The 18,341-nt window shown below is 52.6% G+C and overlaps 1 protein-coding gene across 1 annotated transcript in view; it reads left to right on the top strand.

The window, feature by feature from the left end:
* Positions 1-9,607: 9,607 nt before the first annotated feature.
* The window catches only part of LOC111158691 (transmembrane protein 181), a 50,207-nt gene continuing 41,473 nt past the window's right edge, over positions 9,608-18,341 (top strand). Inside the window, exon 1 of the mRNA XM_022520897.1 lies at positions 9,608-9,711. Coding sequence (XP_022376605.1) covers positions 9,608-9,711 — 104 coding nt within the window. The remainder of the gene's footprint in view (positions 9,712-18,341) is intronic.

The following is an 18,341-nucleotide window of genomic DNA, read 5'->3' as shown; positions in this document are numbered from 1 at the left end:
TGCCCGCAGGCGCAGGCTCCCCAGTGGCTGCTTATAGGGGCCCGGAGTATCACCCAGATGTGTAGGCCAGACTCCGGCCCACAGGACACAGATGGTAGGATAGAACCAACAGATCGTTTTGCAGTCTCTCTGGAACTATCCTGCAAGACAGAGGACTTGATGTGTTGGTAGTGAAGCCGGGGACAGCTTGCACTCCCTCGAATGTACTCTCCTGAGCCCCTGCCTCCATGCTGTCTCCGAGCTTCCCTGGGGTCATACCTGCTTCCCATAAAGTTCACATGGAAACTCTTGCCTCAGATTCTGTTTTGGGGGGGAAGCAAGCTAAGATATTCTTGAACATGAAGACAGTTTTACCCAGTAACTCATAGAAGACATGCAGGCCGGAAGTAGCGGAACCAACCGTCCTGGTTTGCCTGGGATGGCAGGGCCCTGGGGATCTGGGCTTTCAGGACCAAAACTAGAAGAGTCTTAGGAAAACCAGGACCAGCAAGGAGAAGAGACCTCGCAGAAGGAAGTGCACACGGAGCTTCCCACCTCCAAATGACACACTCACTGCCCGGGCAACTCCTGGCCTTTTCTCCCATGGGCAGATGTCCCCCAGCCTCTGAACTCTGAGAAAACACACAGGTATGTTGCCAGTCCTCTGTCCTTCCTTCAGGACACGTGTTGGGTGTCTTTCCGCACCAGGCTTGGTGCTGGGCCCTGGAAAGAGGAGGACGAATAAAGGCGCACTGGGAAGTCACAGGGGATGGTAGTGGAATGGTACCTGTTTCATGAAAGGGAGGTCTCTGCACAACAGCCTCCAAAAGCTGAAGAAAAAGGCTGACAATCCCGGCTTGAGGAGGAATTTTTTTTTTTTTTTTAAGATTTCATTTATTTATTTGACACAGAGAGAGCTCACAAGGAGGCAGAGAGGCAGGCAGAGAGAGAGGGGGGAAGCAGGCTCCCTGCTGAGCAGAGAGCCTGACGCGGGGCTCGATCCCAGGACCCTGAGACCAGGACCCGAGCCAAAGGCAGAGGCTTAACCCACTGAGCCACCCAGGAGCCTCGAGGAGGAATGGTTTTTTAAGGGGACCTTCCGGACAGAAGCATACCTTGGGCATCATAAGACAGTAGATGGCCACAACCCTATCTCCCCTAAGACCCAAGACTTTTGTAGCCCCCGAGGCTGGGAGTACATGTGGGGGAAGGCTGGGAAGACAGAGCTTGACAACAGGTGTGTGGCATGGCCATTATCTCTGGGACAGAATAAGGATGCCTAGCCTCGGGATGTACTTAAGGGTGTGGTTAAACGAAAGAATTGGAGGGGGGCTGCTGTGCTCAAAGGTTCAGGACACAGACTGGTCATTATGGCGGATCAGTTCAAGACGGCGTCAGTCTGGTTCATGCAGTCCCCCTCAGATGCTCAGGATAAAATGGAAGGCAGGTTTCAGTTCAGTAAACTGAGACTGATACTTGGAAAATCCTAAATTAGCAAAGGAAGAGAAGGTGAAGGGTATTGGTATGCTGGACACTAATTCCCAGTGAGTGGAAGCCACAGGGCCGGTGAGAAAGGGCTGTGCCCTGCGAGCATGTGCGAGGGCAGGGATGGGCTCAGGCAGGGTGTTTCTGCTTCTACTCACTGTGCTTCATTATCCCAAGTACCAGAAACCCATGGGTCCCAAGGAGAAAGAGGGCATTTGTTTCAGTGGCGCTAAGAGGATAGAGAGACATAATGTGTGTCAACTCCTTACTAGTAGTGAACTTCATGGTGACTCCAAGAGTTCCACGCAGTTATCTCCCCTTTGGAGATGAAGAGCAGGGAGGAAACGAGCATCATGTAGCGAGACTGTGCAAGCTAATCCCAAAGATGGTACCCAGAGAACCATTCCTCCCAGGGTTCATGCTAGTGTGTTGTCTCTTGCCCTTGGATCTGGGCTGGCTCTGACGTCCTTTTACTAACAGAATGTGGGGGTAGCAATGCTGAGTGACGCCTCAGGCCAGGTCACAGAAGTCTTACAGCTTCTGCTTTGGTGGCTCAGAGCAGCCATTCTAGAAGAAATCAGCCTCATGTTCGTGGTCCGACTTCCCCAAGACCTGTGAGGGGACCCGTGCTAGCCCTGGGAAGAGCCGCTTGAGAAAGACTGCCTGGCTGGCCACCTACTTTCCAGCCATCCCAGCGCAGGCACCGGACCTGCGAGAGATGCGTGTAGGATGTCCCATCCAGGCAACCGTTATGACGGCAGCCCCAGAGGCCACCTTACTGCATTCGCCAGGGAGACCCCCAGCAAGAACCACCCATCTGAGCTCGTCAGCACCCAGCACCATGAGAGACGGTAACCTACTGTTTCAAGGCACCATGGCAGGTGCCATCTGCAATGGCTCCCAGGGACCCCCGCGTCCTTTACATCCTTGCACGATCCCCACCTCTTGAGTGTTGGATGGACCTGTAGTTTGCTTCTAAAGAAAAGAGTAGAGTAAAAGCAGTGGGATGTCCCTTGTGAGATTACGTGACTTCTGTCTTGCCTTGACTCTCTGGTTCTTGTCACTCACTCACGCGGATGAAGCAAAGCTGTCACATGAGAAGGTGCCCTGTGGAAGCCCCAGGCGGCAAGGCAATAGTCCAGAAGGCACGAGATGCTGCCCAGAAGCACGAGCATGAGCGTGGAGACGGAGCCTGCCCCCGCTAGTCTTGAGGATAACTTCAGCCCCAGGTGACACTGTGTCTACGTGTCTACAGCCTCAATGAGCACCTGAGCCAAAGGACCCCGTTAATTACACCTGGATCCCTAACCCCCAACAGCTGTGTTTCAGTTTCAAGAAGGAAACAAAACCTCATTATTATTATTATTATAGAAACCTAATAGAAACAGAAGAGGAAAGGAATCTACGCATAGATGAAGGCAATAACAGGCAATAGATGAGAACAAGGCAAAGTTACATCAAATTGCGTATTTATGACATCCAACCTCGGCAGCTGGGGAAGCCCCGTGGAGACGAGCCGGGCTGGGGTCCCGCTGGAGAGACCTGGGCAGACTCCCAGGTGAGACTCCCCTCCGGTGAGACTGCCCACACACCATCCCCATAAAGGCCATATATTTATCGGGGCAATAACAGGGTTTAAAACAAAATATTTGTTCGTCTGAATGCAGTTTGGAGCGAGCTGCACTCCCATGTTATCATGTTTCTGTATCTTCAGGAAGCCTGGGCTGTGTGTGTCTGCCTCCCTTCCCTAGATTGCATTCCAGAGGAACAGCCCCGCCAGGAGCAGGGCAGCACGCGAGACAAGATTTGTAGCTCTTGACGTCCAGAACAGAAGGGTCAGTTCTGACCTGGAGGCCAGAGAGTACATTTCAAACAACCAGGCTCCTGAGGTCATTCACACAGCATGAGTCTCACCAACAATATTCCTGAGCCTGCCTGTGTGCACGCGTGTCCAGGCAGCCAGTCACAGAAACATTTACCCATAGAGAACACCCACAGAAAAATTCTTTTTTAAGGATTTTATTTATTTATTTGATGGAGAGAGACACAGGAAGAGAGGAAACACAAGCAGGGAGAGTGGGAGAGGGAGAAGCAGGCTTCCGACCGAGCAGGGAGCCCTACGCAGGGCTTGATACCAGGACCCTGGGACCATGACCTGAGCTGAAGACAGACGCTTAATGACTGAGCCACCCAGGCATACCAGGGCACAAATAGGGCAGTTTTCCTTTTTAAGAAATCTTCCATTTTGGGGTGTTAGGGCCTGAATGTTTGTGTCCCCCCCCACCCCTCAGCTCTCATTCATAGAAGCCCTAAACCTCCCACTGCAGCTGAATTTGGAATAAGGAAGTAAGTAGGTTTAAGGAGGTCGTAAGGGTGGGGCCCTGATCTGATGGGGTTGGCATCTTTATTAGAAGAGACGCCAGAGAGCTCCTGCTCTCTTTCTGTCTCTGTCTCTCTGTCTCTCTGTCTCTCTCTCTCTCACACACACACACACACACACACACACACACACACACACACTCATCAAGGAAAGGTCACATGAGGACACAGCCAGAAGGTGGCTGTCTACAAGCCAGGAAGAGAGTCCTCACCAGAAAGGAAATCAACCAGAACCTTATCTTGGACTTGTAGCTCTAGAACTGTGGGGAAAAACGTGCTATGGAAGCCAGTCAGCCTACGGTATTTTGTTACAACAGCCCGAGCGCCTAACACAAAGGGTTAGAGAGAGTTGCAGTCCACCCTTCGTTTCCTTCCTGTTTAACTCCGGGCCCAGCGAGATCATGAGCACCCGATGTTAGCCATTACTGATTCTTATTAATAAGATGTAAAGAGATCACCACGGTCTGTCTACAGAGTGCTAGACAATGCTCATTGTTATATTAGGAAGTGAATTCGAGTCCCCTGGACTCATCTCCTGGGGTGTCAAGAGCATTTGCAGGCAGACCCCTTGAGATGTTGCCATCAGCCTTGAAAAACAGCAAGGAGTCAGCAAACTACAGACCAGTGGACTTGACTTTGGTTCAGTTCTAGAGAAAATGATTTAACGGGATGGTTTGCTGGCCCTTAATGAAATGAACGGCACTTGGGTGTCTCAGTTGGTGAAGTGTCCACCTTCGGCTCAGGTCATGATCCCAGGGTCCTGGGATCAAGCCCCGAATCAGGCTCCTTGCTCAGTAGGGAGTCATCTTCTCCCTCTCTCCCTGCCTTCTGCCCCCCCTGCTTTTGTTCGCTGTCCCTCTCTCAAATAAATAGACCAAATCTTTTATAAAAAAAAAGTGAAAATGAAATTAAACGTTCGGTATTAGTCAGGGTTTTTCTAATTAGACCAATATAATTTCTGATACTTTGATCCTTTTTGAAGCAAGGCTAGGTTTCAAATACATATATTCCCACTGGTTCAATCTCCCAATTAAGTGGGATTACTGGGAAATGCTGTGAAACATTGTGTATGTGGATTTTAGAAGGCTTTTAAAATAAGAACAAAGTTGATAAATGTGGGCTGAGAGCCTCTGAGGTCAGAGAGACTATATATATATCTAATGGCCTGTTTGCTCCTGGCCTTTGCTGGTTGCTTGGACTATGTCGCATTCTTCAGCGCTTGGGACACCAACATCAGAAGAGCATGAGCCTGGGGTCCGGTCATCCTGGTTCTCACCAGTAGTCCCTGAGAAAATCACGTAACCTCTTTAAGGCCTCCATCTCCTCTCTGTAAAATGAGGGTAATGACCACGGATAACTCATCAAGCTGCTGAGAGAGTTCATTGGCTCGGAGCTTAGGCTTTGCAGGCGGTCAGCAGTTGCTGGTTCTTGTCGCTGGACAGCGTGGTCCTGAGTGGAGATCCCAGGGGGCGTCAGTAGAATAGAATTGTGAACTGAGTGGGTGGAAGCTGCCAGATACCAGCTCCTTCTCAGGCTGATACAGACCTCACCTGAAGTGTGCCCCATTCTGAGCTTAGTGAGGAAACTTGCTGAACAGAGGCTCTGAGGAGGGGACCCGGAAGTGACTGGAGGAGATCTCCTGTGAGGGATGGTTGACAGATTAGACAGGCTTTCTTGGAGCCCCGGAATTTGTTGGGGACCTTTGCCCTTGTCATAGACACTGTCACCGTGCCCCTCTATCCCTTTTCCATCACAGTTGTAACTGTGTCGTTATTCAGTTATTATCTGTTTGCTGGCTGTGTCCGTCACCAGAAGAGAAGTCCCAGGAGGACAGGGATTGTCCCACATATTGGAGTTGTGTTTCCAGAACCGAGGGAAGTGTGTAGCGCACACTGACTACTCAGTTAATGTTGGAAGAACACATAAATGAGAAAAAGAGGGCTTGAAGTGATGCTGGACATTAGGCACTGGTTTATGTTCCCTGGTCTTGTTGCTGTGATGACCCCTTTTCCTCCAAGCATCTATGAAAAGAGTCAGAGGAATAATCTTTTGTTATCATTTCATTAAGAGTTGTGGTTTAGGATTCAGGATGGTGATGGAATTTGTCATTATTACTTGGTATCCAGTCGGTGGCTTTCAAGCCCCTCCCACTTGGAGATCAACCCAAACAGCATTGTCTCTCCTCTCCCACCCAACCCCACCCCAAGTGAGTTGGGTGCCCTTCCTCAGGGCCACTGTGGCAATCTGTGCTTGTCACACTTAGTTTTGGTAACTGACTTTGCCTGTAAGTTTGTCGAGGGTGGGAACTGAATGCTATTTGTGGTGGTATCTTCCTGCCAAAACCAATGAGCTTGTGGGGAGCTTAGTGCTTGAACAAGGAAACACGAGGAAGAAAACTTGAAGTCTATTTCCCCCATTCAGACTGACTTTAAATCCATAGCATTAAGGGCACAGGGCACAGGGGACATTTTGACAAATGCTCCATAGAGAATCTTGGAAATATTTGGGAAATATCCCAAATCTTGGAAATGCCTCTCCTCTGTTCTTGATCACAGAAATTGACTGTGAGCCAAGATCTTAGGTCAGGAAAGTGCTTTTGGTCAGCTGACCTGGTCACACTGTAGAAAGAACTGCGACAGGATTGGCCCCTGATACTTGCTCCTATTCAGCGCCTTAGCAGGACCCGGATTTGCACCATCGATTGTTTTCAGCTCTGTGGGATGGGGGGCGTGGGATCCACACCTCCTGCTTCCTGAGGGACGGTGTTTGCATCCCTGATGGAAAATCTGCATGCTATGGTAGCTCTAGTCTAGAAAAAGTTTGCAGAAACTACCAGAAAGAGCCTGGAAAGCTCTCCTGGCATCCCTTGGGGGGTGTCAGAGGTTTGCTCCAGCTTTTAAGCTCTTTGGGTCACAAACCTTTTTGAGAATTTGGAAAGTTAAAGCTCTTCTCCCCGGCAGAATGCAGACACCCAGAGTGTCTTTTGCACAACTGTAGGGCATTCATGGTTTCCTGTGATCATTCTTAAAGCCCGATTGAGATGCCCTGGAAGCCAGAGGGAATGTTCTAATGTGCTGTCTCCTCAGCAAGGGACAAGCAGTAAGTCAAGCCATTCATTCATCCATTCATTCATTCATTCATTCATTCATTCAATCCGTTCGTGAACCCTGGACTGAGCCCACCCCCCCGCTCCGCCCGCGTCCGTGCTTCCGGGGCGCAGACGAGGCAGACGCGACGCGGGATCCCTCCGGTGGAGCCAGTGAGCGGAGTCTGAAGGGGGCAGAGCCCGCCCTGTCCCTGCCCCGCGCCCCGGCCTCACCCTACCCTCGCCCGGCCCCCGACGCCCGGCCGCGCCGCTCCCGCCGCTCCCGCCCCTCCCGCCGCCGCGCGCTCGCTTCCGCGCACGTGACGCCGGCGGCGCGTCGCGCTCTGACGAGTTCCACGGAGCCGGCTGCTCCCGGGCCGCTGTCGCTCCGGCTGCGGCTGTGGCTGTGGCTGTCGCGGGGACTGCGCGGCGCCGGGCGGGCTCGGGGCGCGGGCCGGGGCCTAGGGCCGGGGCGCCGCGATGGAACCGTGAGTGCCGGGCGGGCGGGCGGGCGAGGCGGGCCGGGCCGGGGTTCCCCCCACCCCGGCTCCCGAGCCCGGAGTTGGGGCTCCGCGTCCAGCTGCCAGGAACCCCGACGCCGGGCCCTCCGCCCACGTGGAGCTCGGGACCCCGGGGAGGGAGCGCTGCTGGGGGGGCTCCGCGGGGGTGGCTTGGCGCGAGCAGTGGAGACAGGGTCGGGTCCGGGACGGGTCTCGGCCAGAGGGAGCCTCAGGAGGGCCCTTCGAGGCCAGCTCTGGCCCTGCTCGCCCCCGAGAACCGGTGACCCCCGTCCTACAGGAACGTCCCTCCCGGAGCCCCTCACCGCCTTTCCTGGGGCCGCCCGGGGCCCACCCTCTCCGCTGGAAGGGCGGTGGCCCCCTGCCTCGCCGGGGACCCTACTCATCACCTCTCTGTTAAAGGCACCCAGAGCACCCCCACTCAGCCCTCCGCGATCCAACCCAGCCGAGGGTAAAGAGAGGTGCTTTCCGGTGGATTTTTGATGATGTTGGCACATTGGGAGGCTGCCACAGCCCCTTTAGATCTCTGGGACACCGAGTTTTATGAGTTTTAATTTGCTGACTTTGGGCCTTATTTCCTCTGTGAAGTTCAGGGATTTTAAGTGGAAAAACCTGTCCAGGGCCCCATAGACGCCATCCTTAAAGCTTGCCTTTAACGCAGCACAGTCACCGGGGTGCCTCCCAGGGGACATCCGGGAAAAGAAAGAGAAAAAATTTTTTTAAAAGTTTAGCGCATGAGTTGCAAAAAGTCAGAAGTCACAGAGAAGGACGGCCTGGAGGCTCTGCTGCGTGGAGCCGTGTCTGCGGCGGGAGGCCGGGGAGGCAGGTTCCCACGATTGCCCGCAACCTTCAGGTGGGCTGTGTGAGTCTCGGTGTGTTTGGGGTCGTAGAGGCTGAAGGGTTTGCATGGGACGGCTGCCGATTTCTCTGACTGGGCAGAGGGCCCATCAGAGGGTGTTGCCAGGATGCAGACACATGTGATGGAGGCAAACTTTTTCCTCCTGCGACCTCAGAAGTTTCTGACTTCGGTTATTCACTTCAGCAGAGGAAGCCAGGGCGGCATAAAATGTGGGTGTTTTAAAGGTCTTTCTCTTAATTATACCCCAGGCAGAGGGGGGTTGGCATTACGGCCTCTGTACAGCTCTGGGGTACCATTCCTTCATGGTGTCTGTCAGCAGCGTGCTGGAATGTGCCTGAAGATGCCTTCTGGAGTTGTGGCCAGTTGTGACTCTGTAACAGAGGCCACGAGAACAAGTGCTCTTGTTGCCACATGACCCCGAGAATCCCAGGGTGAGAAAGCTGGGAAGGGACGGGAGCAGGAAGAGAAGCCAGAGAAAGAAAGCGGTGGGGGAGAGGTGGGGGAGGGCGGAGGGGAAATGAGCCGCAGGGAGGCTCTGGGCTTCGCGGGTGGGGGATGGCGCGGGTCAGTGGCGCTGTCACTTCCCTGCTGGACCTCCTGGACCTCCTGCTCACAGGCGGCCCAGCCTACTTTTTTTTTAAAAGGGCAGGAGAGATCGCTATCAAAACCAGTCTGGGTGAAGAGTTCCTGGTTCTTAGAAGCTGTACACTGACGTTTCCTGCGAACTCTGCACCTTTTCTCATCATGCCAGGCAAGGGCCCGGTGCTGGGGGTTCAGGAGGAGAGGACGGTGTAGTGCAGGGCAGAGCGGGTCTCGGACACTTGCTACCGTGACTTCCGGTTTGAGCTGCAGCGCTACACGTCATCATTGGGATTTCTCAGTTCATTTGTTGCTTTGCCCTTGCCTTTCCCTGCAGGCTGGCAGAAGGTTGGGGTTCTGTGTGTGTGTGTTGCTTGATATTTGCAACCAGTTTTGAAAAAGTGCATTTTAGGGGTGTCCCTTTCATCCTGGGTGCGTTTAAGTGCCGAGCGCATTAAGTAGGTTCCCCTGCTGCCAGCAGTGAAGGGGCGGCACAGACAAATGAGCACAAACCTTGTTGTGGTTTCTGTGTCCCAGGCCCTCCAGTGTCCCCGTGTTTGAGGGGATACCAGGCCTGGGTCAGTATCCTATTCTTGAAATGGCAGTTTTTTAAGAGTGCGTCCCTTAGGAACCTTTTTTTTTTTTTTTTTTGAACCAAAATGATCTCTAGAGCTAATAAAAAATAAGTATTTACCCTGTGCCAGATACCGCTGTGAGCGCCTTATGTATGCCATTTCATGGGATCCTCACAGCGACCCTCCCTGTGAAGAAGTTTCTCTTAGCATTCTCATACGACAGATGACAACACCGAGGTGCAGAGAAGTCACCTGAGTTTCTCAAGGTCACAGCACATCGCAGAGCTGAGACTTCAGCCTGAGCAGTTGGCTCCAGAGCCCACGTTCGTGACGTGAACACTCGCAGCAGCTGGCCATGACGGGGCACTTGCAAGGGCTTTCGTGTCATAGCTCGCTGAGTTACCACTGCAGCCCTGGGCCAGGGGCCCTTTGGTGTTGGGCGTTTGGTAGTTCAGGGAGCGGCGGTTGTGAGAAGGAGAGTGGCTCGCGCCGGGTCCTCCTGCTGCAGCCCCGCAGTCCGCCGTCAGACCCTGGGCTCTTCACCACCGGATGCACTGCCTGGAGCAGGGCCAGGGCGCTGCCCTTGGCTGGCACCTTGCCCACGCTGACCGGTGTGTGGCCTGCTTCCTTGTTCTCTTTGCCCCAGGAAGGGTATTCGGTGGCCCAAGTCTCACAGTCCTGGGTGTGAGTCGCGGGGCTTGCAGCATGGCACAGATCCATGTGAATTCACTGAGGAGGGTAGAGGGGCACATTAAAATGTTCGTGTTCATTAAAATACATATCGAGGTGGTTGGGCTTTGTTTGCATAATGGCTTTTTTGAATAGGTAATGATGTTGTTTGTAATATATTCAAGTTTGAAATTCAGATATATTCACTATATTTCACTGATTGGAATTTCAGTGTTCTTATTCTGTTCTTCGCCTTAGAGTTTTTTCTTCTCAAAACCCATTCAGTGATAGGTTTAAAACAGGAAGATTTTGGTGAGGGAGCCAAAGAATGAGAGAGAGAGAGCGAGAGAGAGAGGTGGGCCTCCTTTCCACCTCTGTTCTTGGGCGTTCAAATCCCACCTCCACCTCCTGCCAGCTGCGACCTCAGCAGCAAAGGCCTCCCTGGGCCTTTGTATTCCCGGATGTCAAAGGGCGGATAATACCTGCCTTGCAGGACAGCACCTTGCCGTCCCAAGTAGGTGCTTAGGGAGTGACAACTGCCCTTTTCTTCAGTTGGGTGAGTTCTGAGCTGGAGGAGGGGAGATACTACATAGAAGATCCTCAGATACAGGTAGGATGAAGACTTTTTTTTTTTTTTTTTTTTAAGAAAAAGTGGGAGGGGGAAACGCACAACCTCACTACTGTAATGAACCTGACTGAGTTCTTCCTGTATGCTTACCGTACCGTCCTGGGCTCGTCATGCTTTCATCTATGTCCCCCAACGACCCTGGGGGTATTCTGCTTGTCTCTGATTTACAGAGGAGGATGCTGGGGCCCGGAGAGTTACCAAGCTTGCCCACAGTTGTCTGCCTTACGAGTGAGGGAGCCAGGATCTGAAGCCAGGCTGACAGGCACCAGGCCAGCGCTTTGGACCATGGGAGAAGAGATTATTTTTATACAGATTATGAAAGAAAAACAAAATCTTTGCTTAAAACATGGGAATGCACCGAGAGATTAAAAGTCCCTTCCCACTGCCCAGATGCTAATTTTTTGGTTCTAGAGTGGGAAATCTGGGAACGAGTTGAACAAGTAGCAAAATCTGTGATAACAGAAATATTTTCAGTCTTACCTACCTACTCTATCGTGACTTGATGAGGCCAGATAAAGTACGTATTTATAGAAGTGCTTGGGCCTCCTGGCTGCGGTCCCCTCCTGCCTTCCTGCAGGTGCTGGCTGTCACGGAGGGTTGCAAAAGGCAGATTCTGTCCATCTCCAACCACAGCGCTGAAAGCGCCCTGAGGTTTTCTTGCATTCTTTGCTCAGCCAAGTCTGTCCGTTTCAGGATCATTCTGCTTCAGGCCCATGAAGGGACTCATTGAGCGGGTGCCTCCCCCACGGCTTGTCTCTAGTGCTGTTTTATTAACTCTTATGGGGCCTGCGTGGGAGGGGAGGTGTCTAGTGGTAAAGTAATGTTGGCTCTAGCAGTGCTGGAGGCTCGGCGGCCCTGATGGTGGCACTGGCCTTCCAGTGGGCCAACAGGGGACTGACTGAGGGTGTGTGCCAGGGGAAGGCACTTGCTTGGAGCTGCTCTGGCCAGTTCCCAGACCCAGAGTGCAAAGGTCAGGGCCATAAAAACATGAAAAGACAACAGTGGGAGAAAAAGTTTAAGTTTGCAATTCAGTGTCTCTACTCTGTTGTAGCAGGAAAAATAGTAGAATATGGAGGAAACGAAAGTAAAACCAGGGAAGCTTGCATAGAAGTGGTAGGAATCAATAGTCTTTGGACTAAGGAATCTAGAGTTAATGGCCTGCCATTTGTAAGGCTCAGCGCTGGGCTCTGAAAGACCAGAGGGGAGCTCCAGGTCGGGAGAGGAGTGGAAGTCTGAACGGTTGTCACCCACACAGAAATCCAGAAATGGGCATGTGCCTCCCGTCCTGCATTTGAGGGGACAGTTGCCTTCTCAGAGTGATTGGGGACGGCCTCAGGGGAGGCAGGACCTTGGCTGGGCGGAGAACAATGGGTGCCTGGGGGCCAAGGGGAGGAGAAGTACTCAGTGCCCAATCATTGATGGAACTAGGAAGGCCAACGTCTTAGTGACTAAGATGCTTGGTGGCTGTCTCACACTGTGACAGGACAGTTGCAGATGCCTTGGACTGGGAGGTTTCTATAGCTGTATGACTTAGTATCTTGTGTTTCATTTTTAATTGTGGTTTTTCTTTTTCTGGTATGCATATCGAAGAGGAAGCTTTTGGTTTCAATAGAATACCCATGAGAAGTGGCTTACGTAACGGGGTGTCCCCAAGTTGAAGTAAGCTTGTCCCTTAATTAATTCAGTGGCTAATTCAGGGTTAATTAATTATGGTTAATTCATAATTAATGAACTGTGGGTTAATTCAGTGGCTCTGTGTCTCTGGTGGCCTAAGTGGCTTCCATCTTTGGTCCTCAGTCCTGGCCTGTTGCAGTGTCCACCCTTTTAGGGGTCATGTGGCCATAGCCACTCAGTGCTTACCTGCATGGTTGTGCCCACTGAAGACAGAGGAGGCCCTTCCCTCTCACCTATACTTTCATTAGGCAGGGAAACCTTTTCTCAAGGTGCCTGGCAGGTTTCCCTCAGGTTCTGCGCTGTGGTGGGGAGGGGGGCTGGGAAAGCGAGGCTGGTCTCCCTGGCAGGGGAGCTGGGGAGGGGAGTCGGCAGACAGCTGTGGTAGCCTCTGCCCTGCTCCAGAGAAAATCCCTTCATCTCCCATGGCTCCTGTTCCTTCTTTAGAATGAAGTGGGGATTGTGGTGGGAGAATTGTGTTCAAAGAAATACCCATAAACATGTTCATAGGCGAGTCAACAACAGTTGGTCGTGAAGTGTTTGGCTGTCACGGTGATAAGGAAGCCACCAGAGAGTTCTGGACTGAGAGTGAACGCACCTGGCTTTCAGAACAGCTGTGTGGAGAGCAGAGTGTGGGTGCCAAGGCCAAAGCAGAAAGATGAGGGGAGGCCACTGCAGTCCAGTGAAACATGGCAGGACCTGACTGGAGAGCTGGGAAGGGCCGAGACTCCCTATAGATGGAAGACTTTGTGGGTGCATTCGATGTGGGGAGTGAGGAGAAGACAGAGGTCAAAGGACGACTGAGTCCTTGGCCTGAGCCCCTGGAAGGCTGGAGTGGCCACTTCCTGGGGCTGGGAACAATGCAGGAGGGGTCAGCAGAAGATCGGAGTCTGCCTTTGGACGCATCACACTCAGAGCTGCCTACTGGATATCCAAGTGGGAGGATCAGGTAGACGTTTCTGTCTGTCTGGGGCTCAGCTGGGCTGAACTATGAACGTGGAATTGTTCGCACCTGCATTGTCTCTAAAGCCTGAAGCAGGAGGAGGTCACTGGGGAGGGAGAGCTGGAAAGGGAAGAGGGCAAAGGGCAGCATCGTGCAGGTGTGTCCCAGCAAGACAGTGCAGGCGTCCTGCCGCACTGAGCTCTGCAGGGTGGTTCTCCTGCTTTTGTTGTGGGTCTGGTTGGCCGCACAGGCTTCACGGAACTTGGAAGCGGTTCCTTGGGAAATGGTTAGGAAGTATGCGCAAGATGGGCACACATGGCTGACGGAGATTGGATTATGGCTATGCATCGGGGGGACTGGCTTTCCGATAAAGGTGTTTTTAGTTTTTCTAGAAAAGATGTCTGTGATATTTTAAATCACCCACAAAGTTGAGGTTAATTTAGAAGGGACCTAAAAAGTCCAAGCCGACGATAAGGGGATGGTCTGTTCCACTGCATTTGAATGGTCTTCCAAAGGCCTGGGGGCTCCCAGGAGGCCTGCATTTTCCAGTATGTGTATTAAATGCCTGCATGTGAGAAGAGATGTGGCCTGGAGATGAATATTGGCGTATGGGTCCCCTTGAGAAGAGAAAAAGGAGGGACAGCTGTCCTGCGCTGGCAGGGTGCTGCTCGAGGCCTTCCTGCTGTGATTATCCAGGGAGAAGATTCCACTAGCCCTTGTGCTTGACTTGGCCAGGCTGTTTGGGGAAAGGGGGAGTCCCCTCCCTGCTCCCTAGTAGCTTGTGCCAATTGGGGGGAACACTTGGGAGGAAAAGGAACACTTGGGAGATAACGAATGAAGGTTGCGTGGGTGTTTCCCCGTGTCTGGCGTCCACACAGATAGATGGTACTTTGTCTTCAGGCGCTCGGCCGTGTTGTTGTAATAGGTTACAGCTACGAGAGGCAGCTAAGGGTGGGAAAGCTTCCTGGAGGAGGTGGGACATGCAGGTGCGCCCTGGTGAGTCCGATTTCGATGGTTTGGTGGTGAGAAGAGAGCATTTCCCATCAGGAGAGCAGCGTTTGCAAGGACTGGTCCAGAGTCCGGCTTGACCATGCTGGGAGCAGAATTTAAGCCCCGGATGCTGGTGCTTGGGTTTGAACGCTGCCTCAGCCTGAGCGCATCTGGGAAATGCGCGTAGTGGTCGTGCCTACCTCGGAGGCAGCTGTGATGACCGGGGGAGGTGGTAACTCACGTGGAGGTACACGCAGCATGGTAGGAATCCCAGGGAGGTATCTGGAACCTTGATGGAGTGGCTGTGGGGAGCCAGAGGCTTCTTGTGCGGGGTCGCATGCCAGCGGTGTCACAGCACGGCAGAGGCAGCGTCTGGGAGGCCAGCACAGTGGCTGTGCTGGGAAGGAAAAGTTAGGAAGCAGGGTGCCTCTCTGCTTGGCCCGCTGCAGGCGCAGGACTACTGAGAGGCGAGCATCCTCAGAGGTGACCCCAAGGTTTCAGGATGTGGGGCTGGAGAAAGGATAGAGGCAGGAAATGGGCAGTGGAAGCAGCTTTTTCATTTATTTTGTGCTTTAATGGGTTCAGGTTTAAACTTATTGACTGTAAAGTGGTATGGATTCCTGAGTGAAAACATCCTGGGAGACTCTATCTCAGAACAGAATCAGGGCAGACAGGGGCTTGGGGACAGTTCTTGGAGGTGGGAGGGGGCCTGAAGGAGGGAGCAGGAGACCACCCGGGGTTGGAGAGTCCACACAGTGTGGGTCCCGGAAGGGGATGGGTGCCAGTGGAGGTTGACATGCAGGATGTTAGGTTAAGGCTCCTGGGTCAGAGGGCTCTTTGGGGATGGGCTCCGTGCCTTTTGGGCATCACAGTCTTGCCTCTGAGCGTTTACAGAGCATTCCTCTGTTGGTGGCCTGATCGGAGGGCGTATAGGCTGTCTACTCACAGGGACTGGCCCGGGCCGCCAGTTTAGGTTAGCTTGATGGTTAGAAACACATTGGTGTTTCAGGTGGGAGGTGAAGCGGGAGGTAAGCAGAGAAATGACTGGGAGCGTGGTTTGAGCAGGAAGCTGTGGGGCAGCTGGGACTAGGGGATGTGAAGCGAGACCGGCCCGGTGGGGGCGGGGCTCGACTCTACTAATGTCTTCATGTCAGCATCTCTCGGTTCACTGCTGTGACGGAACAACAGTGTAGACCTCTGATTTGTCTTGAATAGGAACATATCCTGAGGTTTTGGAAGTCTCTAGAGTTTTGGCGAACTGCTTCAAAGTGTTTAGACATGAAGTTGAGAGTGGAAGGAGCTGTGGGGGGGAAGCACCGTTGCGTGGAACCGAGCTATCTTTGTGCTAGCCCTGGCCCATGACATCCTGTGGCTGGAGGGGGTCTCTGGAGCCCAGACCCCCCAGCTGAGGAAGCCTGGAAAGGTTTACTGCTCATCATGAAGGTGAAAACACAGAAATGTGGCTCCCTGCCCAGCCGGTGCCCAGCAAGCCGAGCTCATGGACGTGGTTGTGCCCAGTGACATTTCCTTGGGCAGGGGGCTTCTTTTGCTTTCTCTGTCCTTTTTCCATTGAATAGGCCTCATTTCTGAACCAGGAGAATCTGTAATAAATTGGATGTAAGTGGCAGTTTTAAGAAAGGGAAGTGATTATCATATATCTCTGATATGAGGAATTCGAGCGGCAGGGTGGGGGGTTGTGGGGGGGAGGGAAGGAAAATGAAACAAGATGGGATCAGGAGGGAGACAAACCATAGGAGACTCTCAATTTCATGAAATAAACAGGGTTGATGGGGGTGGGAGGAGAGGGAGAGGGTGGCTGGGTTGTGGACATTGGGGAGGGTATGTGCTACGTTGAGTACTATGAAGTGTTTAAGCCTGATGGTTCACAGACCTGTACCCCTGGGGCAAATAATAACTATATGTTAGTAAAATAATTTTTTTAAAGATTTTATTTATTTATTTGACGGAGAGAGAGAGATCACAAGTAGCCAGAGAGCTAGGCAGAGAGAGAGAGAGAGGGGAAGCAGGCTCCCTGCAGGACCCTGAGCTCATGACCTGAACCGAAGGCAGAGGCTTAACCCACTGAGCCACCCAGCCGCCCCAATAAAATAATTTTTTTAAAAAAGGGAAGCGCTAGCTTTGTATTGAGCCCCGGGGCAGGGGTGGGGGGAATGGCACAGCGCCCCTCAGTGGGCATGTGCTGCAGGAACTTGACCTTGTGTTCTTGGGGGGCCTGGCTGGTTTCTTTCCTCCCCTTCCCTCTCAGGCTAAATAACTGCTTTCCTACCAAGTCACCGATAATATGTTTTAATGATAGTGTTTAAAAATCAAAATTCAGGGGCGCCTGGGTGGCTCCGTGGGTTAAAGCCTCTGCCTTCGGCTCAGGTCATGATCCCAGGGTCCTGGGATGGAGACCCGCATCAGGCTCCCTGCTGAGCGGGGAGCCTGCTTCCTCCCCACCCACCGCTGCCTGCCTCACTGCCTAGTTGTGATCTATGTCTGTCAAATAAATAAAATCTTTTTTTAAAAAAATCAAAATTTAAATATAATTATTTTTACTCTGGTTTTTTTTTTTTTTTGCCTCCAAGTAACCTCTTCTGGGCTCTCGCCTGTGCTGGGAGCCCTCTGTGCCCCTCAGAGCCCCGGGCTGGGCTGGGGTGGGCAGGTCGCTGTGAGAGCAGCAGACTAGGGGTGCTGTAGATGATTCTGGGTAAGTTTTGAAATAACTTGAGATTTACAAGGAGACTGGCAGAAGAGTAGAGGGTCTGCACACCCATCAGCCAGCTTCCCCTCATGCTGCGTCTCCGCACCGTGGCACGTTTATCAAAACTAAGAGAACGACGTGGGTGTAGTCCTGTGAACTATAGACTTTAGCTGCCTTTCCTAGCATCTAGTCCAGTCAGCGTCATGCTGGGTTTTTTCGAAGTGAAAATGCCCGCGCGCTCCCTTCTGCAGGCTGTGCAGAGGAACCGCATTCTTGGTCTCGACACCAGCAGACAGCAGAGCAATGACAAAGAGGACCTTGTTCTGACGCCGGCGCCGCCTCCCCAGGGCTTTCCCCAGAAATGCAGTCGTGGGGGTGGGTCCCCTCAGCTCTTCCTGCTCCCCCCAGCCTCCTTCCTGGGGATCGGCAGTTACCGCCAGGGGCAGAGCTGTGACATCTTGGGCAAGTGTTCCGCACTCTTGGACCTCAGTGTCCCCGTGTGTAAGTCAAAGGAAGGGCTTGGACTTCCTCCCTGAGGTCCTTTCTGGTTCTACTATTTTAAGGCTTTCAGGTCTCTTAAAATCTTTAGGGTTCCGGGGCACCTGGGTGGCTCAGTCAGTTAAGTGTCTGACTCTTGACTTCAGGTCAGGTCATGATCTCAGGGTTGTGAGACTGAGCCCTTCGTCAGGCTCCACATTCGGCTAAGACTGTGTTTGAGATTCCCGCCCTCTGCCCCCTCCTCCCCACTGTCCCCTCTCACACTCTTTCTCTCTCTCAAATAAATAAATAAATAAATAAATCTATCTTAAAACAAAACAAAACTTTAGGGTACCAAATTGGAGTTGGGGTCAGGCTACTCATTTCTCATGCATAGCAAGGTCATTTGTGGGGTGGCCTTTGGACCTGCTTCCCCAAGAAAATGACAGAGGTATGCATTCCTTCATTCCTTCTCTCATGCCGTCATTCTGTGAAACACGGTGACACTGACCTGAGAGTTCACTCACCCAAAGGCCTGGTGAGTCCTGTTGGGAGGGAGCCGGCTTGGTAATCTGCAAAGCCACATCTGAGCAGAGGTGGCTTATGGGCTCCGACCTTTGCCCCGAAATACCAACCAGCTGACTTCCTGCTCAGGAGCTGGAATCTCGAGCCACGTAAAGGAGAGGTTGCACGTGTGCACCAGGCACCATAAAAGCAAATAACCTTTCCCTCAGTTTCAGGGCTAAGCCTGGTTTTCCCTGTCCTGGGGTGTGTGCTGTTCCTGAGGCAGGAGTTCCTCC

Source organism: Enhydra lutris, unplaced genomic scaffold, assembly GCF_002288905.1.
Source record: "Enhydra lutris kenyoni isolate GAN:26980312 unplaced genomic scaffold, ASM228890v2 scaffoldscaffold62, whole genome shotgun sequence".
NCBI classification, from domain to species: Eukaryota; Metazoa; Chordata; class Mammalia; order Carnivora; family Mustelidae; genus Enhydra; species Enhydra lutris.
The sequence above is the reverse complement of the archived record's forward strand: the minus strand, read 5'-3'. Positions and strand labels throughout refer to the sequence as shown.